Source organism: Chroicocephalus ridibundus, chromosome 20, assembly GCF_963924245.1.
Source record: "Chroicocephalus ridibundus chromosome 20, bChrRid1.1, whole genome shotgun sequence".
Lineage (NCBI taxonomy): Eukaryota > Metazoa > Chordata > Aves > Charadriiformes > Laridae > Chroicocephalus > Chroicocephalus ridibundus.
Window position 1 is genome coordinate 7,518,760 of NC_086303.1, and position 21,369 is coordinate 7,540,128.

The 21,369-nt window shown below is 40.0% G+C and overlaps 1 protein-coding gene across 1 annotated transcript in view; it reads right to left on the reverse strand.

Annotated features, from left to right (window-relative positions):
* Positions 1-1,138: 1,138 nt before the first annotated feature.
* TRIM33 (tripartite motif containing 33) overlaps positions 1,139-21,369 on the reverse strand; it is a 32,975-nt gene continuing 12,744 nt past the window's right edge. The window contains exons 5-20 of the mRNA XM_063356410.1: positions 18,715-18,831; positions 17,443-17,557; positions 17,007-17,153; positions 16,376-16,493; positions 14,109-14,353; positions 13,696-13,860; positions 12,685-12,885; positions 10,708-10,840; positions 9,665-9,728; positions 9,230-9,389; positions 7,785-8,131; positions 7,169-7,292; positions 6,098-6,172; positions 5,334-5,486; positions 3,562-3,612; positions 1,139-3,479 (exon numbers count right to left, since the gene is read on the reverse strand). Coding sequence (XP_063212480.1) covers positions 3,267-3,479; positions 3,562-3,612; positions 5,334-5,486; positions 6,098-6,172; positions 7,169-7,292; positions 7,785-8,131; positions 9,230-9,389; positions 9,665-9,728; positions 10,708-10,840; positions 12,685-12,885; positions 13,696-13,860; positions 14,109-14,353; positions 16,376-16,493; positions 17,007-17,153; positions 17,443-17,557; positions 18,715-18,831 — 2,428 coding nt within the window. The 3' untranslated portion in view covers positions 1,139-3,266. The remainder of the gene's footprint in view (positions 3,480-3,561; positions 3,613-5,333; positions 5,487-6,097; positions 6,173-7,168; positions 7,293-7,784; positions 8,132-9,229; positions 9,390-9,664; positions 9,729-10,707; positions 10,841-12,684; positions 12,886-13,695; positions 13,861-14,108; positions 14,354-16,375; positions 16,494-17,006; positions 17,154-17,442; positions 17,558-18,714; positions 18,832-21,369) is intronic.

Here is a 21,369-nt window from a genome sequence, read left to right on the forward strand (position 1 = left end):
AGAAGTCCACCAGCAGCGCACTGTACACACGCCACTCTTCTTTCAAAAGCAAGTTGCCTTTCACTTCTTTGGATTAACTTAAACTTCAGGGTCATTTACAACAAAAATTGAGACACAGTCTTTTTTACAAGCGTCTTAAACGAGAGCAGACGGTTACAGCAGGAGCCAGACTGTCTCGCTCCGGCACGGGAACGCCACGGTCACCCAGCGGAGCCGGCGCAGGGACACCCACCGCGTCCTTCCCCCGCGGGAGCTGCGCCGGTTTAAGCCACGCTCCAGTTCCCGGGGGACGCACACGGTCGCTCGCAGCACGGCACACCCGGCACCGCGCAGGTGCTCAGAGTAACACAGCGGCCCCTTAACACAAACTCCGTTAATTTGCTCTTGCACAAGTTACACACAGTCTGGCACCAAAAAGCTGTTTTAGCTGAGCAAACCCTTACCGGTTCCACGATGAGCATTTACAGTCTGTAATATCAGGAGACGTATTAGCAGAGCTCATCTATCATCTAAAATACTTTTGATTAGAACTTAGCTAATTCCAAAACAGTCATTGCATTGTTGTATTGGGAGTTCCAGAACGGGGGGGAGGGGGAAATGTTGTTTTGTTTCTTTTATATAAAAAAGAAATGCTTAAGATTTCTTGCACACAAGTCAAAATTCCACATACTACTACTCAGGGCGGACGAGCTGAACGGAAGGACCAGCTCCAGGCGTCCAGTGAGTCACCTGCGAGAGTAGAGCTCGAACTCCATCACTGGTGGCTGGCAGGTGAACTGGTGGAACACGGGCTCAGTCGCTGCCCTACAGCGTTTGACAATTTTTCCACCTTGCCACAGGGAGCGAACCCACCAGAGGCTCTCCAGCATTTACACACCTGCTCTGGGCGGAAAACCACCAGTCCCGTTCCTGCCGCAGCAGGGAGCGAGCGCTCCCCGAGCCCCGGCTCCGCGGCGTGGTCCTTGCCCTGACGTGGCCGAGCCCAGGATGTCACCGCACTGGTCCCATGCTCCGGCCCAGGATCCGCAGACCTCGAATCCACGCGTAAACCTCGCAAAGTGAACCGTTAGGGAGCTGAGGCCTGAAGGTACAGGACCTAGTGTGCTTAAGCGCCATAAAAATAGTAACCCCAATTGAAGAGAATTCACAAAAAAAGCTTATTTTCATGATAATTTTAATAACATTCCTTTGCAAAATGAAGCTGAGAAACTAGAAATGCATAAATAGGCAAATACACAGAGCCGTTAAATGATCCCTTGTTACTATCCTATTCACACACGTCATCCTGTCTATGGGCAAAGTTTTTGCTTTTTGTCAATTTAGTATGTTTAAGTAGAATTACTTTTCCTTTCACGTACTGAGTGGTAAAAAATAAATTTTAAACTGGCACTGTGTTAATGTCTGAGAAATGCAAAAAAACCCAAACAGTTTAAGTGTAACATTTGTGTAATCTAAAGTAGTGAGCTTGAAGTTACAAATACCTTCAGTCCCCTTTTTTATTGTAAGAGAGGTACAGTCACAATGTACATATACTTTGTTCTTATAAAAAAGAAATCAAATCTTAAGTGATCTGCATAAAAATTGCTGAGAGCATATCTCAATTTGATACATTGTGCTAAAATATTTACCTTTACCACTATGGTAAAGCGTATACAACGTCACAGGAATTGTTCACGCCGAGTATACCAAAACCCTGGTGATTTACCACAGAATTGCTGTATTCAGACAAAAATCTTACGGCAAATTTATAGTCTGTCAACTTGACCTCACCCAATTACATGATTTCTCCATCCTCCTTTAACAAGATCTATATGAAGGCCAGAAACTACAGTTATTATTTCTAGTATTGATTTCTGTCAGTAAAGGAAACAACCGTTCCAACTGCAATGACCTCGTGATGACCTCATGTCTGACCAGAGCTGCTGGACCGAAGGCAGCGTGCAATGAAGGCACTGCAGAGGCCTGCACAGGGTTCAGGGAAACAGGGAAATTGTTCCGGTTAAAATTTTGTCCAGAAACCACTCAAAGCCAAATCCTGGTCTGTGCAAGCGCTTTGTCCAATGGATGGACAAGTAACCCAATCTCAACAGATTCATTCCAATCTTTCTAGACATTTCACTCATAAGCTGCTTCTGAAGAAAGTTCTGAGTAGTACTCTAATAAAAATAAGACAGAACTTCAAAATGAATGCAATGTTAGAAATAGCATATATTACAAATCTTTTCTTGATAGGAACAATTAATAAGAATACACATTAGCTTAAAAACAGTTCAGCAAATGTTGCTGACCTGCAAGAAATCTCAATTCACTATTTACAAATAAGACAAAGTGAATACAGGAAATTTTACACATTTGGTAGTTAATAGGTTATTGTTTGCCGAGTGGTCTATTAGAAACCGATATTTAGGAAGACTGGAAAAAACACCCCAATCAGTTATTACCTCTTCAGTCTATACTTTAAGTACAGAAAATCACACAACGAATACTGGAGAGAACATTCTGCCTCATTAGGGGGACCAGGGACAGATGGCACAACGCTGAGACTTCTGCAACGCCATTAAAATGTTCTGTGTACAGGACTCGCAACAAAAACACCTCACCCTACTGAAAGGGACTGCTGCCACCGGTTTAGTCTTTCATCTGTCAAGAACTCACACTCCTGCACTTGCCAATTCAGAACAGTTTAATGATTTTTTTTTCCTTTTGCTATACAGAAAATGTAGTAACGAAAGTCAAATTTAGATAATCAGATCAACACAGAAGATCAGTTATTCACAATACCGCTTAAATGAGATGATAAAAGCCATGACCAACACGCACTGAAGTCGACACACAGAGGGGATTTCGGGAACACTGCTCACAGTTTGCCCTGCAGTCCAGCACGAACACGAGACACAAACTGCATCGCTCCAGTCCAGCGGAACGTTTCACCACGCGTCTTATGTGTACACGGAACATCGCTTATCAAATCTGCTTCTCTTCAACATTCATCCACCTCTGTCTGTGAGACCAGGATGAGCGTGTCCCCTCCATCAGGAAAAGAAAGAATATAGCAAATAATCAAGGAAAAAAAAAACACCAAAAATTTACAATACAGGTTTTCTTCCCCTTTTGATGAGAATGCTTTTCTGTACAAGTGTTTTTGTAATCTAATACTGTTTAAAAAGCTATCAGCTTCTTCAAGATGGCCACTGTAGGCATGATAATATTCCAGGAACACTTAAATAACAGTTTTTTACAATAAGTTTCGGGTCCATATCATTAGATTACTTTATATGCACTGGTCTCTCATCTGATTTTAGGCGTTTTCTACGTGGTTGTATAAAATCTTCATCGGAGTCCTCAGTTATTTCACCATCATCCTCTTCCTGCTCAAATTCAGGCAAAGGCTGGAAGGTCCTGTCTGGGTAGATCTCTGTAAGTTTATCTTCAAAGTATAATGCAACTGCCTTCCCTGCCTGCGCTACTTCTGAATCAGCCTGCAAACAGAAGAAGACAGGAATATTCACCTGTTGGAAATGCACATCCCTTCACCAAGTGTGCATGGTCTGAAACGCTTACCTTCAAATTAATCTCTTGTGTTTCTGCATAAACTTGAACAACTTTCATCATCTAAAAAGGATACCAGAGTCAAAAAAAATGAAATTATAATCCTTTCTAAAGTTATGAGATTGCATAGGATTGGATGACTAAAGTCAGCCATAACAACAAAACAGTTTGTTATGGACTACACCGCTTTAGTTCTCAAACTTAGCAGAAGCAGGTTTAAACAGTCTTAGGAGGGTGACATGAGGTAAATAAGCCTTCAACAAAATACACAACTTTTGTACAAATAAGCGTCTCCCAGTCATTTTCAAAACTGCGCTGGACTCGTGACTGCTCTCTTCATTACAAATTTTAGTTGCCTGGCCATTATCGTGGAAAAGTCTCACTTTAGAGAGAAGTGCTCCGTGAGACTGCTTTCTTGGGGGTCTTACCCCACTTTGCTTTCTGTTTTTTAAACGCACATGGCCTAGAGGCACTCGACCTGATGTTTTTACGAAAGCTCAGGGTGATTCACCTTTTGCCGTGAGCCAGCATTTCAAACAGCGAGACAAGTCTGAAACACCTTTTTTTAAAAAAATAAAACAAAACCAAAAAACAACACATCAATTAGTCCTTGCTCCCTTGCTTTGCTCTTGTCCCTAAGAGCTGCAGCATGTTTTCCTCTACAGTAGATGCTTCATTAATTCCCTTGATTGAGAAGTTCACATAATTGCAACTTCTTCCACAGTGCTCATTAACCTCCACCTAATACAGAGAAATAAGGGAGTCGGGGGTGTCAAAGTCCCAAAGGCTTGTGAGCATTTACAGCATTACATCATTAACCTTGATTTTTACTAGTGTACTTGTGAAACAGTTGAGATTTTAATTACAGGTTTGTGTACTTCCTTCAATTTACTTCTTCACAGAGCCAGAAATGCAGCCCAAACATTGCAAAACTCAGATTACATTTTACAGGAAAATACTGGCTGTTTTATGCATTTCTAAGGTCAGAAGAAAGCCAATCCCTGTGATGCCTTCTCCCCAGGGGAGATGTCATCCTTGACTTAAGGAATTTCAGATACGACGATACCCTCTTATCTCAGCTCCTACTCTGTTTCAGCACAATACCACAATTTTTTTTTTTTGCATTTAGAATATTGTTTCCATTGCTCCACCTAGTAATAACACTCAGGTAATTAACCTACCCAAGTCACATTCCACGTGTAAGGTGCAAGTATTTCTGTGACTCCATACAAAAGTTATGCACTGAAAACTGATTTTTGTGAGAGCCCATGAACTAAAGCACTAAGCCTAAAACTAGCCACAACCAACACAACGCCTTTCTGGAGTCCGCCTGCACGAGGTACTAGAACCAGCAGAGTATTCGCCAGAAAGGCGCTTTTCCTCAGCAGAGGAAGTTTCCTCAACAGAGGTCTACCACGTTTCATGACTTCGTCATGAACAATTATCTGTACAGCTGGAGACAGATTTAAGGACTGCTTGGTTGTCTTTACTCCCACCATCTATTTGATGTACACTAACAAGGTCACCCTGCTCCTCAGTCCATACCAGTGAGTGCTCTTTAAAATTTCCCTCTGTTAAAGCCTGACCTCCCCGTTCTGCTAAAACTGAGAGGTAGTTCTGCAATTGCATTTGGGTTTTGTTTGTTTTTTCAGTGTCTGATTCAGCATCTGCTCCATAAGCAGAAGTTAAGACTGGAAGCAGAGCCTTTAACTGAAGGAGCTGCACAACCATGTTGAAATAATTCTTAATCTAAAAAAATGTATACAGATTGGAAGTTAACATACTTCATTAAACCTTTCACAGTTCTTGAAGATCAACCGGACATCTGCCACAAAATCCTCAGGAGTCTGGTAGTGTTGGGAATGCTTCTTTTGCAGTTTCTTTTTCACTGTAGATAAGTCCATTGGTTTCTTTATGATTTTATAGTAGTTTGGTATCTGTAAAAAACAGTGATTTATCACTACAATGACTACATAGTTCCCAGAAGAAGCTGAATTTCTTCATTTATCAAAATATCCATCAGCTAATCTTGTCGTGCACTGTATGCACGTTCAGCAAGTGAGAACAATTTCCTTTCCTCAAGCTAAGAAGTTCTTTCTAACCTTCAGAGCCTATCATAGCAGTCTATCGTAGCACAGCAATGCTTTTCATTATAGTTACTTCTTTTACAGCTGAAAACCAGAGAGTCAAAGCAGTTTCCTTCTTCCTTTCAGTAAAGGATTGTCATAAAAAAAAAAAGCTCTCCCAAAGGACTTTGAATTTCATGGGTATCCCAAGACACCCTCTTCCAACGCAACAACCGCTAATTTAAAGTATTTTTAAATATCCGGGTTTGAGACTGGGAGCAGAGCCTCTGCACAGAGAAGCTACAGCATCAGCTTGTGTCTCTCTCAGCATCACGAAACGTTAGACGACTGCCAGAACTTTTAGACTGATCAAGGGGGACATGCTTCAAGTAAAAGCAGTCAGCTCCTTCCTGAACTCAGCTCTAGACTTTTAGAGATGTTATGCCAAAAATAAATCACAAACTATTTTTCAGGAGACTCACCGAGGCTGGAACTGGCTCTTGAAATTCAATGCTCAGCTCATGACAATACAGGTAAAGCAGGAGACGTTCACATTTCTTACAAAGAAATAAACAGCTTCACATTAGTATCCCGAACTTATCCTCAGCACAGGAGTTCGTAACTCCCTATTTTACATAGGCTTGTACTTTAGCAGCTTAGTACTAGAAAATTTAAATGCAATCCCCACAAGCTTAATTAGGAGGGCATTTTTAAGAGGGTAGAACACCACCTTACTGTTCACATGGCAGAAATATACTTCCTTTTTGCTTTCTTCTTCCTAAACAAGTGCCTAGGGCTGAAGTCAAACATGAAGAGGGATGCTAATATACAGTCAAATTAAAAAAAAAAAAAAAAAGGACAAACTACAACTGCTTTTGTCCAACCATAACTGCATGTAACAGGAAAGGACTGAGTTGGAGGCATTTATTCTCTTCCCCAAAAGACAAAATTAAACAATCTGAAACCAAAGCCATAGCGTTTCTATGAATTTGCTGTTGAAATATTTTTCTTTCCTTTGCTTGTAATTCCTTTGGAGGAATTTGATTTGATAATATTCTAACACTCTATGCACAGGCTGATTGATAAAGCTAAAAATAATTCTGGCTGTCAAGGTCATTACACCTTCCACAAGAACACACTTAAATACTTCTAGCAGCTCTCACGGCGTGAGCTGAACACACCAAACATATATAACTATTTTATGAATGTTGTATCAATCTTAAATGCAAAGAACTTCTAATTAAGAACACCAAAGAGATTAATGCATGTCAGAGGATGTATTTAAATACAGAATATGTGTTTACATGCAAGTTTTAGCTGCTAGAGGGTTACACTCCCAATGTAATGGAGCACTCCCACACAACACAGTCACCAACACCCGGATACGGGGTCACAGCAAGAAAAATCCCATTACTCATTTTGGGATTTTTTTTTTGCAAAACCCAGAACTATATTTAATTTGATGCAGCCATAGCAAAAACAACTTCAAGAAACAGCGGGGGATGGCTAAGGTGAGAAAGCGCTCTTCTCTAGGAAAGAGATTCGAGACATACCCTTTGGTCCACAGGACTCAGGCCTTGTGCTGTTTTCCCCTTCTTGCTGTGTTGTGAGTTGTCACAATCATATTCCACTTCTGGTTTGCTCAGATCTCTGCAGAATGTACATATCCACTCTCCACTAAACAGAAATAAACACAATTATTCCAGATATCCAGGGACAAAGTCTCACCATCAATGACTACAAAGATTTTTTTTGTTAGCTGTTACAGATTCACATCGTACTTTAGTAAAGACTTGGGTATCCAAAGATAAGGAACAGCCCCTAACGCTCAAGATAATTCTGCCAGGCCAAGCCATTTTTCCTGCCCTCATATTCCTCTCCCAAGTATGTTCTAATACTTTACAACATGTTTCTCACCATGAATTTAAAATGAACTTTACATAACAGAATCACACTTTGAGATTTATCAGTTTATCAGATAAACACTGACCAACTACGTGCAAAACAATTCAGGCAGGCCTTTGAAATGTCAGATTTTTTTACCGACAAGAAATCATCCAGAACTAGCTGATGTTGAGGATGAAACACCAGTTTTGGTAGCGTGTCAAAATCTACCATATGAGCGAGACCACAGAGCTGCTCTCAGGAACACTACGCTGTTTCTGGTACCTTGGAAAGCTGAGGAGTGTTGGGACGTGACAAGTCAGGTGAAACACTTTTGGACACTTTTCACAACATAACAGATCCCCTCCGTTTTGGCATACAGCACACCAGTCTTCATTCGGATCATCATCTTTGTTATTGCCTTCTCCTCCAACCCTAGCTGATCGGTGCATTAGACTCCGCACTGGGGATTTCCCATTTACAAGGCTGTGTCCGGACTGTTTGCAACTTTCACTTAAATCTGCTGGTTCAGTTTTTACATGATTTTCAAGACTTCCTAATGCTTCTAATTCACTTTCCAGGTGCAAGTTAGTGGACAGTGGTGGTGTCAAGCTGCTCTCAGGACTGCTAAGCTGAAATGAAAGTAGCGCACAGAAATCAGAGTGAGTCAATTTTACAAGGGCATCTTTCTTCATATTGGAAGTTAAAAGCCGTCCACCATTTAAAGGTATACACTCATTTCCCAAAATACGTGGCAAATCATTATGGAGACTCGAGTTGCATACAGTATTGAAAACTACTTTTTCACAAGTGCATCCTTTCAAGAACAGACTCATTTCTATTGATATATAACACGATAAACAAACTTTCAAGCCAAACACACTGACAAATTGTTAAAGATATACCTTCACTGCCATTAGGAAAAGTCTTCAAATCCATCACCCTGCTCCCAGTACACAATCCTATTAAATCAAGCATAACTGGGAAACACTGAAAAATATTCACTTGCATAAATATTTTGTTTATGCTCTGGGATAAGAAATTCTGACTGACTGGAAGATTTCTCAATGTAATTACATACGGATGAACGTTCAGAAACTACTTACAATGAGTGACATACAGCTTTTATGAGTTGGGGATTAAAAGCAGCAAACACACTACACTGCTGGGGGTATTTCATTTTAAGAGCTAAAGATAAAATTTACACAACAGACTATCCTGTGTCTGGCAGAGCACAGTATTAAAGGATGTAATAAAGTCCTCAACATGGACCAAACTGAGATTAAGTTCTGTTTTCTACTGGACTACTTTCAACATGCAAGTACCTAACATAATACATAAAACTGACAAGGACCGGGTGTGTTTTGCATCCACATCACTAGGTCAAGTCCTGTCCGAATCAGGAAGGGGAACATCTTGACATCATTTAATGCTTATTTGTTCCACATAAGGCAGCAAGCTACTGCACGAGTCCCACTGCCAGCGACTTGGTGCCTGTATCACAAACCCCCAGTAATTAGCTGTCTTGCAGCACTACAGAAACAGAGCGCTCAACACTTGAGCAGGCCCACACTTAAAGTTCAGACATACTGACAGAGAGCAAAACACCTCTCAGCCGTCAGGGCTGTTAACACAGTATGAGGCTTAAGAGTAAAATTACTTTATTATTTCAAATTCTTAAACACACTGCTAGGAAAACCATAACATACTGTTGCACAAACTAACTTTACCATGCAAGCGCTCCTTCTGCCATCCTCTGTTTTTTCCTGTTTTACTGTTCCTGAGAAACTGCATATCTCTTCCTCTGTCCCTGGCTCTTGCTTGACTTTCACTTGGTCAGACTTGAAGTTAACACTAGTTTTCTCAGCAGTTCTGCCCGAGGAGCCACAGCTAGAAAGATACCAGCATATAAATAAGAGGAAAACTCATCAGAGCAAAGACATTTAAGTGACAATTTAAAAGGCAAAGCATGTCAGAACATTTACAAGATAGCTCAAGTTTACAAGACAGCAGAGAATCAGAGTTGGGGGGGGAATCTTCATGTAAGCATTCTTCCATTACCGGGTCACAGTTACATCAAAGCCCTATTGACCCATTGCCAATTCATTTCTTTAATTCTTCATGTCTGATTTTTCAGCCTGGCAGTGTCAACATAACGTACTCACCTTCCTCTGCTACCTGTGCTGGAGGTACTAGGTGGCCTCACAGGAGTGTGGGAGTTGGATAAACCTGCAAGAAGCAGCGTAGAAGTTGACTTGGTACAAATTTACATTCTGCAGTAAAATAAATGACTAGTGTTGAGTACCACCAGAAGTGCTGCTAGGATATCCTAATTTAGTAATTCACATAAGTCAGCCGCCCTCTTGGTTGTTTGATCGGAACAAAGGTCCAGCACACCACATTAAATAAAAACACAGACCACACGCTGTTGTTAGAGTCCCAATAATTATTTCACTTAATCCAGACAGTGCTATAGTCCTCAGTCCATTAAGTAATCAAATTTTATCCACTGGCATCCACAAATTAAGTCAAGAAAAGCAGACTATATGTCTTGCATGGAGGTTTTGAGAAACACAGTAAGTTTCATTACTGCAACCACTCACTCACAGAATCTTAGAATAATCTTGCAAAGAGAAGACTAACATAAACACCTATCAAGTAACTGAAATCATCTTCTTACTAACAGAAATGGCCATTTTCACTGTCTAAATAACTCAACATTAGGTATCAGTGACTTAATTTGTTCACATGCATAACGAACACTCTATCATCAATTTGCTATACTCTGAGTGACCTTGCTCAAATGACTGCTGGGTGTAAGTATTTCTGTGACTAGGCTATCCTACAAACTTACTTCCCAAACCTCAGAATGGTCTAGCCAGTCATCATTTGGGGGCAGTAACTGAACTATGTTCTCTGATGCACAAAAAAAAAGAAAAAAAGATTGTGGTAAACTAGGACAAAAATATAGTCTATATGTGTATCTGGAATACTGCATTCGTGTGCTGGTAGTTTGTTAGTATGAAGGTATTTCTGAAGAAGGGTAAAACTTACATTTCCAGAAGAATTTATTTCTGAGTGAAATAAATTTCAAACTAACAAAATATCTCTTCCCTTTTGGCAGCAAATGGTATGTAATAATTTTTAACTTAAAATACCAGAGATACCCATCATTCTAGAAGAATGTAGAAACACCCATCACATTTACCTGATGACCCTGGAGATAGAGCTGAAGGTCCTGGGGAGGGATTCATGGTACTTGTAGGTTGTGGGGGTAGGTGGCTGCCTGTAATGTATCTGCTTAGAAGGTTATCCAAATTACTTGAACCAGCATCTTCAAGCTAAGAAGCAAAAACAAAAGTCTGAATCAGAGAGGCCTAATTAAAGTTTCTTAACAGTTCCACATCTTTAAACTGTGACCAGTATCTTTACCAGAATTGTCCACTATCCCTTCAAGAATTCAGACATCAGCAAACATTTTTATAATTTTCATACAGAGATCAGTCTTTCAAAACAGAAACCTACAGTGAGAGAGTAAGACTTTTTCCAAAGCTTCTAAATATCTGAGTTATTCCAGTACGGTCATAGGCTGCACTTACTCTACATCGTTCCAAACTTTTTGGCTCCCAGATGTTCGGTGTGTTAGTCATACCAGATTACCAATACTACCAGGTTACCAATGTTGCAAGAGTTATTCCACAATTAAGATATCAAGGGAAACCATAAACTTGTTTTTCCTTAGCATGATGTGAAACCTCTGTCCCTCCCATTCACTTTTTACAGAGATTTCAGTGTCTATTAAAAACAAGGAAACAGGTACCCTATTACTTTTACTGCTTAAAGCCATTAGCTGCAAGACAGTGTAATTGCAAACAACGTGTTTGAAACGCACTGTATTCAGAGTGCGGTTTTATGACTGTGCAAGCGACCTCAAAGACTAATACCTTCCTATCCAACTCTTCCATCGACTAAACTCCACAACAGCTATTACATGAACAGGTATAACAAAAAGCATCTTAACAGAATTTTGCATTTTCAGTTCACCTAGAAATTGCATGTTGATGTTTTAGACTATCCCACTAACAACTGTTTCTAAGTTGGTGTATCATGAACTTTAGACACATACAGCTGAATCAGTCATAACCGGTTAAACTTGTGTTTTGTTCTAACTAAACAAAGTTCTAAACGAAGTTGTGACTGAACAAAGCTTCGGCACTGCAGATCGATCACATTCAGAGATGTGATCCTTTTTGTCACCACTATTCTTACGCTAGCAAATTACCTTCTGCCTCACGAGAAAACTGAGCATGCAACCCTTGAACATCACTCTGTAGATTAAGGATTAAAAAGTTGCTATTTGTATTACAGCAGACCATCTGCTTGGATGACATTTAGGTTTTGGTTCTAAGGTGATAGTTTCCTGTGCCACGACCAAATCTCCCGTGCTGTATATGGGCATTTCAACGTAAACATCCCATTCTCAAGACAAAGCCATCACCCTCCGCCCCTCTGTGGCCTCCCAAACACTCCTGCAGAAAGGCGTCTCCACCCATACATTAAATTATGCTTCTGACCTCTCCAAATGAGCTTGACTTCATCAAAATCCACCACAGCTCGTGTGCAGCACTATCAGCCACTATCAGCCTAAGTGTTCTGCAGCACCTCCCGGGACCCGACGCTAAGGTAAATTCTGTCCTCTTGCATACAAGGAAGTGATTACAGCCACACTACGGGGCAGCACTGAGGAAACGCGAGGAGAGAGAGAAGCAGGGCAGTGGGACACCTTTTCTCTTACTTACTGCATTTGACTGTCACATTTGGGAACATCAGAGAAGCGCCAGGCAACTGTAACTCTGAATAAATCACCGCTCATGGCATTCGATAGATGTAGCTATTCAACTATTCTAGTCATACCTTCCCATACAATAGTCTTGTGGAAGAAAGGAAGTGAACACAGCACTTGGGATTAACTGATCAAGGTATCAATTTTACTACAGGCCAGACATTAAATACTGATTAATCTAAAGGTTAACGCAGGTCCAGCAAGTCAGCCCAGTACAGTGCAAACAGCTGCACTCCCAAGTCAAGGCCTGAAGACTTTAAGTCTTCGACTTTAAAACAATAGAGAAAGGAAAGCAGATCATTACTTCACCCACAGCACGAGTGCCTTGTCTTCCCCACTGACCTGGATGGGTGGGATATCCGGCAGGGAAGGTAAATTCTCTGGGTTTGTTACAGAAGGAATGAGTTCGATCGCTGTGACGGACGGACTTGTCGGACCACGGTTTGCACTCGCCATTGTTGCTGTAGTAGGACTAGTTGGATTAATAGTGGTGTTGTGCACAGAAACAACTGGAAAAGGCCCCGCATGCCCAGGGTTAGAATGCTGCAGGAAAAGAGAAGAGACCATGACTGCATTAGGGACAAATCAGACAGCCACTGCACATAAATTTGCAACACGTACATTATATGCTAGTCCTCAACAAAAGATTGGGGGGAAGAACATACGAACTCACATTTCTGCCAACATAACCTGACAGCACTGAATGCAAAGCAACTGCTATTTTTATTTACTTGGAAAGAAAAAACACTTTATGTGGCTAGGTATTTAAATATACAGTACATCTTCCACCAAATTATTTGCATATATAGTTATATTTTCTTAAAGCAATTACTTCCTCCAAAGACAACTTGAGAGTCCATATGTTTGTCTACAAACTACTTTTTTTTTTTTTAAAGAAAAGAGCAACTATTTCAAGTATTATGAAGTCATTAACATTCATGGTCAAGAATTTTTATTCTTAATGGTATGCAGAGCTCTGCATCATGCTTCAGGCTTGAACTTAAAAACACTTTAGAATTTGGTTTCATTAAAAACCCTCAACTACACCGCTTTGAACTTCCTGACTATTCTCTAAGAAACCCAAAAGCTGAATGTCACTGAAAAGTGAAAAAGGAAATGTTTGGTTTCCCAGAACTAAATGCAATACAAACATTAGAATTCATTTTCATTCTTAATGTTTGAATTTTCTTATGTTCAGCAAAAAAGTACAGTATGCAACATGAAAAAGCATATAAATGTGTGCAGCTGTGCGTTATAAGTGTTACAGATAAGCACGTTCACAGCTGGAGGTACCATCTATTGTAATGAAAGTTTGGCACAATGGCACAAATGAAGCGTGTACACAGGATATACTTGTCTTTGAAGGTGAGGTTGCATCATGGAGTATTGTGGTCCATTGTGGCGTGGTATTCCTGGTATACGAGCAGCATTCTGAGCCATTCTCATCTGATGTGCTTGGAAAGCCCCACAGTTCATGTTACCCCTCTGCATGGTCTGCATGCTGATCAACCTGGGAGGCTGCAAGGGTTTTTGTTTTTTAAAATTTTTTATTTTAACATGGAAAAAAGAAGCCAATCTCTTTCCACAGTAGTAGGTTTACTAGTTACATAACATCAAGAAAAGCCAATAGTCGTCACATTTAAAGTATGTCAAATTTCAAAAGATTTTCACCTTTATAAACTGCTTTGCAAGTTTACATTTGATAGGGCAATTTTAAGTCTCAGTGCTATGGCAAAAGGTGAAATAAGAACATAGAAGATACTCACCTGCTGCTGTAAGACTTGCGGGCTCGTCTGCCTGGGGACAGACCCAGCTGGCTGCCCCATCCTCATCTGCTGCAGCTGCTGGTGCTTTTGCGCATACACTTGCTGCTGCATGTGCTGAAGTCGAAGCTGCGCTAGATTGATTTGTCCTGGAGCTTTGTTGATGTGGTTTGTTCCTGGAGGAGCTTGTCCAACCACTACATTAGGAGTGTAAGTAGGAGTTGGTTTATTTTCAATGACAAGGTTACCTAAACAAAACAAAAAAAGAACTAGTAAACAGTTCAATCGCCATCATCATCCAAAGGTTGGTAAGTGTAGAACATTCCGATGTTTCTAGTTTAGTTTCCTCAGGGATGGAAATAAAGCAATTTAAGTCTGAAATTTTAAGTCTCCATAACCATACATGAGAGAAGCAAAAAGAAAACTCAGACTACAAGAAGAAGAAATTGCAAAACTAAAAACATGACCTGTGAGGAAAGAGTGAAAGAACTGGAACTGCACAGCCTAAAAGACAAGACAGACAGAGACAATCGTTCTCTGTGTTCACAACAGACAGACAAGATAAGAAATAAAATAGGAAAGAAAAAAAAAAAGGCAACATTGAGCATAAAGTTCCTATACCTAAGGAAGCAAAACCCAGGAAAAGATCACGTGGGGAACAGCGGAGAGTGTCCCACCACTGACTGACCAAGGACAGGCTACACAAGCATGGCACAAAGCTCCGCTACAAGCGAGTCCTGCCTTGATACAACGTGAAGGACCACACAGCCAGAGAGGCAACCTCCAGTCCAATTTTAAAGGGAAAAGGCAAAATGTTGATTTTTTTTTTATTATTTTGAACATATACTCATTGGAATCTGCATGTTATTGAGCTTGACAGTTTCTGTTCTGTTTCTGCATAACCTCCCCCGCCTGCCCCGGGCTCCCCGTCAAACATCTGAAGCTCTGTTCTGGAAAGCCTTGCTTTTTCCGTCTTCACTAATCTCCAAGAGTAACAGCACTCAAAAATTGCTTGAGGAACTGCCCATGAAGAAATAGTGCCAGTTTTAAACTATTACTTGTACAATGAAAAGTTTGTTTACTGTGCACGTAACCCCCCTTGACTAAAGACAGGAACACCAAAACCTGGCTAGTGGACTTAGAGCAAGAAGCAAGTACACACAAAAGCATCAGGAAGAGCTGATATTTTTATCGGTTTTTCTATTAGATTTTTATCCAAGAGAAGAGTTCACAAGCAGGTGCTAACAGATACCTCTCTCATTGTGCTCTCCCCACCCCAGCTCACCTCCTCTCTTCTCTCATTCAAAACCTGTTCTTTGAAAAGCGTAAGTGATTAGCGGATTAATATAGAAAAAAACCTGACACTACACTGCTCCAGGATAAGGCATTAATAAAGAGGCAAAGGTATTAAATACTTTACATCCTTAAAAGAGCATGCTATTACTGTGTCTGACAACAGCCAGCAATGTGCAGTAATTGTAACTGCAGAGGTCCCGTGACCCCAGCGGTCACCGAGCGCTCACACAGAACACGAGGACTCCAAGTGCCTGCGTCACCAAGACTATTACAACTCCCACGGCGGCTAACACTTTAGGGCAAAGAAGGAATAAACAGCCGCGCCGAGAAAAACTACTTAAGATATAAAAGGTTAGAGCTAAGGTGCCGTAACACACAGAGGAATGGCAGTGTATCTGCCATTATGAGGGTCTGTTTTTCTTTACTTTTATAAATGTGTCAGACATCTGAGAATACGAAACTAGCTAAACGTTGCTTCTTAATTCACCCACCTTTCCAGCAATCGCATGGACTGGCTTGGTACTTAGCTCATATCAACAGTCATAATTATGCTTGTTCATGCAACTTCCAACACATTAAGACATCTGGTATTACTCCATAGCAGCTAAATATGAAGTTCAGATAGGCAAAACTGATTCTATTTACTTGCCAAAAAAGCTTATTCCAGAAACTGAAGCACCCATTTAGTGCTAGTGCGTTATACTACAAACATGAGAACCACTTTAAGAGGGGGGAAAAAGGGCCATTCCTAGAACCATTCCCATTGGAAACCAAAGCCTGTGGAGCAAGCTTTGCTAACAGAAAGAACAGAGCACATAAGGAGGGTAAATCAGGACTGGATGGGTTATGTCAAGAGAGTTTTGGTCTTCTGCATTAAGAGACGTATTGCATTCCAACTCACTCGTGTTGGATGAACACGGGCAACTCCATCTAGTTTTTCAAATAACAGAACAAAACAAACACAATTTTCTCACCTAAATTGACGACGTTCTTTGCCCAGAACGTAGGGTCACAATGGAAGCGTATTGCTCCATTGGCAGCTGGGACAGGATCACAACGTGCCTTCAAAATGTGACGTAACTGGAATGTTATCTAATGGAAAGCGAAAACAAGACTGTTGATGACAACAAAATAAAGAATGAGAAGGTTAAGAAGCGTGCATTTGCCCAGTGTGGATCACCAACAAGGACTGTCAATAGCAAGCTTGGTCTGTAACCTGGAAAGTACTCAATTCACCAGGAAAATCATCCACCGTACTACTAATTTTTTATACAACTCAGAGGATTACAGGGAAGCACTGGTACACAATACTGCTTCTGCAATGACTCAAGCGAAACACTGAGGTGCCTTTACAGAGCTTGACCCCGTTCCTTCTACTATAATGCTGTCAAGTCTTTAATCCACGTATGAAAAGCAGCGTACAAAAGTTGGGAAATTTATCCCATTATTACAGAAAGTTTTGTTTTGTTTTTCAAATGAAGCACGAACAACTCATTGTGTCTTCCTTGGATACAATCTACCTAGTGAAGCTATACAATATTTACAAAATTCTTTTGACCGAACGTTCCCTGCACGGTACGGACAAGTTACAGGGTGTTTCCTTACCAGCCGTTTACTGTACAGCAAAGCAGTACTGCTGCCACTTGCAATAGCCCAATTAGTAAAGTTCATCACATGCTTCACTTGTCGCGAAAGACCAGTGATGTCATTTTGTTGCTGTATTAACTTCATCTGTCTCTCCTTTGTTACATTCTACAAAGAAACAAAAACTTTATTACAATGGGGGGTTCAGATTTATGAGGAAAATGTAAACTGCCATCGCAGTTCTTAAAGCAAAACGTCACAAGCCAAGCAGCTTATACTCATGCTCATATTCAGAATGGCTAGAAGCATCAAGTAGTAATTCTCTGTTATTCCACTCTACCGTTCTTCCCTGAGGTATCAAAGCACAGGGAAAATCTGTTTTCAAACATGGAATGTGAGTTCTCAATAGGGGACTGGAAACAGTCAAAAACACTATTAATTTTTCTCTTAACTGTACCTCAAGGTGCTGTAAGAGAGATTTTCCTTTTTTATTGATTTCATTGATGAGGGTGAATATAGCCACTTTGATTTCCTGTTCTACTCGTTTGTTAGTTTCATTTACTTCTTTTATCCTAAAAAAAAAAAAAAAAAAAAAAAAAAAAAAAAAAGATAAGTGTATTGTCAGGCAGTCGCTCTATACCATACCACCGAACACTAACATGTGACATTCGAGCTTTTGGTTTAATTACTTCCCATGTAACTGGGTTCCTGTCTCTTCTTCCAGTATGTAACAGCTCTACAGCTTGTCCCCCTGCTTCACAAGGGTGTTCTCCTCTGGGTCCCTTCAAATCAGCACATAAAGGTTTCCATTGCTTACATCTTTGCACGTTTGCCTCTCATGTCCTAGGTTCTCCTTCCCTTACAACTTTTTTTTTTTTTTTTTTTTTTTTAATGTACATGGTACCGCTAGGAGTTAAAAATTTGCACCGGAACTTCTCCTTATATCTTCAGAACACTTCCTTCTACTCTTGTACTTCCCATCTCCAGATCATCTGTCATTTTGCAAATGACATAAAAGTTGCAGAAGGCTCACAAAACCACCAAGAATCACAGTGGAACTCCCGGACCTCCAGCACACCCACCACCACAACTGCATCAAAAGCCAGCAGCGATCGTGTGCTCTCTTCATCTCTATATTCAGTATTCTGTATGACGCTGAATTAAGGTAACCCTGGAATTCTTGTCTTCCTTTCAGGGAATTACACTAAGCTTTTCTTGCCTAATTAAAAAAAAAAATCCTATTCAATTTCAACACAAGTTTTTTTTACACAGTTATCATAGGCATTCATATGAAACAAAAATAAACAAAAATATCTCAAGAAAAATTTGTTTATCTCTACAGCCAACACTTCTGTCACCTACACCTGAACTTAGCAGAAACCATAAGACAGGTTTTCCTTGCCTTTATTATTCCTTTTTTTTTTTTTTAGGGTTTTTTTTCCACTCCCTTTCCCCTTACCCCCAAGTGTAATAAATGTGTCGCATCTTTGGTTCTCCTCAAAGTTGCCATAAAAGACATCATCTTTGATATTAGTTTCTTGTGACAACTACCAACAGATGCACAGTGTTGTAGGGAAGAAAACATTATGAAAAATAATTAAAGTCCAACACAACTAAAGATACAGAATCAGCTAAAATGTAAGCATCATCCTAGTCCTATCATTCATATTACTGTGATTCACTAAAAAGGCAATGCAGTAATAACAGTTAATCATTTTGGGGTACTCACCTATTCTGAACTTGGGTAGCTGCAAAATTTACATAATTCTTCTTCTCCAGAAGTTTGGCCAATAGGTTCTCAATTGCACCCTTCTGGTTCTGAAAAGCTTCTTCCAGAAACTGGTACCTTTTCAACACGCAAAAGACAACATCAATTACCAAGGAGCAACGTGCTGAAACTAAGTGTTCCCAATGTAGATGTAAAGCTATACAATTTTGAAAAAATATGACAAAACACACAGGAAAAATCAAACTACATGTATGCCGATCAGTGTGCAGAATGTTTCAGCACTGATAAAATCCCATTTAAGTGTCTAGAAGACTGAACCTCTGTGGGTCACTTATTAATTCCAACTACACAGGGAGACGATGCGCTGCGTGGTTTCACAAGACAGCAAGCCATGTAACACCAAAGCAGATACCAGAAACGCCAGGGTTCAACAAATCATTTTGCTAACGTTAGATGAGGAAAATGCACTAATAGCTTAAACACACATCAAATGATACAAATAAAACCCCCAAACTATCCCAGAAAAACAGTTTTTCAGCGGAGATTATACTGATCACATTTGACTGAATTAGTTTACTCTGAAAGAAAATATTCGTATTTAAAAAAAAACTTAATTTTTAAATTTTTTTTGGTATTTCCAAGCAAAGAACATATCTTTCCCTTCCAAGTCCTTCAACCAGCTACTGTACCAGAGGCACCTCCCATTACTTCATCTGAAAAGAGCGCAAGTAGCTACATCGAAGGAAAATAACGTAGTTAGTTGCATCTTCCTAACATACCACGTATCACGAGAGGAATTAACAAGGCAAAAGCAGCAAAACGCCCATGTTGAAAATGGCAAGGGGAATTAAGGAGCTCCAAGAGTTTTCATCTTTCCTGATCATCAGCTATCAAAGATTCCCCCCAAAACCCAGGATTCCTGCCAGTCACTTGACACTTCTTGTTTTTGCAGTAAGTAAACTACATGCTTCCGAAATAAAATTTGCCAATAACAAGGAAAACTCAGGTTCCCAGAATGTCTTCTATTCTTCACTACACTAAATCCCAACATTCGAAGTGGCAGAAAACTCCTATGATTAAAGTGAAGCACCTTATAAACTGCATTAGAAGTAACCTATACGATCTCCCAACCACAACTGAAAAGAAAATAGTGTTGTCTTTTGTCAAAGTCTAGGAGAAAATTACTATCTAATCTAACACGAAAAGACTGTTTGGATATATGATCAAGCTGACAGTAATGTTTTTTTGATTCAAATTACTCATGGTTATAACCGAGGCTTAGGCAGAGAGAACACTATTCACAAGAGAATAGACTCTGCTCCCGTTCAGTCCGTTTCTACCAGCAAGGGACAAGTTTCGGCTACAAGAGTTTACATTCCTCAGTCTGGATGTTCCAATGTTGCTTTTTCTAAGAACAGTCTACCTAAAGTTCTTGCAGACAGACAGCATCACAAGATTTTAGGTACTATGATGCAAAAAGTCGCATTACTAAAGCCCAAAAGCCACAAAATTTGAAATGTTTGGAGATCTGAAGATTTCCTAGAACTATATTCATTAAATTGAAAATCAGATTTCCACTGAGGGGAGGCGATAAGATGTCAACGCTTACCTAGCACTGCAAAAATTTTGCTGTAGCTCCTCCTACAGCCAAAAGACTTTATTTTTTTTTATTAAGATATTGTATTGTACTTCTAGCTTCCAAAGTGTGCGGACTGAAAACTACCTAAACTAGAGGAATCACACACCATTACACTGCTAAAAGAATGTCAGCTTTCTAGAGAATCACCAGCGATTCTTTCACTTGAAATCCTGAACTGAACACTGGACCATGTTGCTACTGAAATGGTGATTCATTCTCCTTTGGTGCAACTAACTAGGCTTTTAGATAAGAAGTAAACAGGAGATTAAAACCAATTCTTGTTTCTACTTGGCGTGATTTTCCTTCAGTGATTTAGTGAGCTTCATAAAAATCTCAGTTGTACTTCCTGGCAGACGAAGCAGTTGCCCTCATCATCTGTAATTCACATCTGCAGACAGAACAATTTTTAACAAATATTCTGCAACAGAGCATGTTAATAGCAAGGCATTCTCTTCTCTTACTGGAAAAGAGCAGGTAAGTAGAACAAGATGCATCTGTTAATCTGTTAGCATCATGCAGAAAACAGATGCAAAGAAACCAACTAGAAAGAGTTAGTTAACGTATCCCAGGAGACCACACTTTCTGTACAAGCGCGTCTTTCAGGATATCTACGATCAAGCCTATTAAAGAACAGAGCAGGAATATTCAAGGTTGTTAATATTTTAATAGTACTAATTTCAAAAGTAAAAGTGCTCCATGAGGCTGCTGTAGCAGTCTATGAGAGTAATCACTACTCTGGAAAAAACCCCACGAAATTCAGTATTGCAACATACTGTCAAGCACCTTTACAGAGAACTATTACTTGTGGAGTGACTAAGAAAAGCAGTGCTGTAGTGGCTGATAAATACATATTTTTCCCCAAATTCTCTATTATAACACTGCAAATTACTTTTTCAAACATCCAAACAACTGTATGACAGAGCTGCTGAAGAGCAGGAAGTTTTAACATAACTTAAGAGGTTCCAACTTTTTTCTAGCAGCTAAGAGAAAAGCAAGCTCCGGAGACCAAACCCATC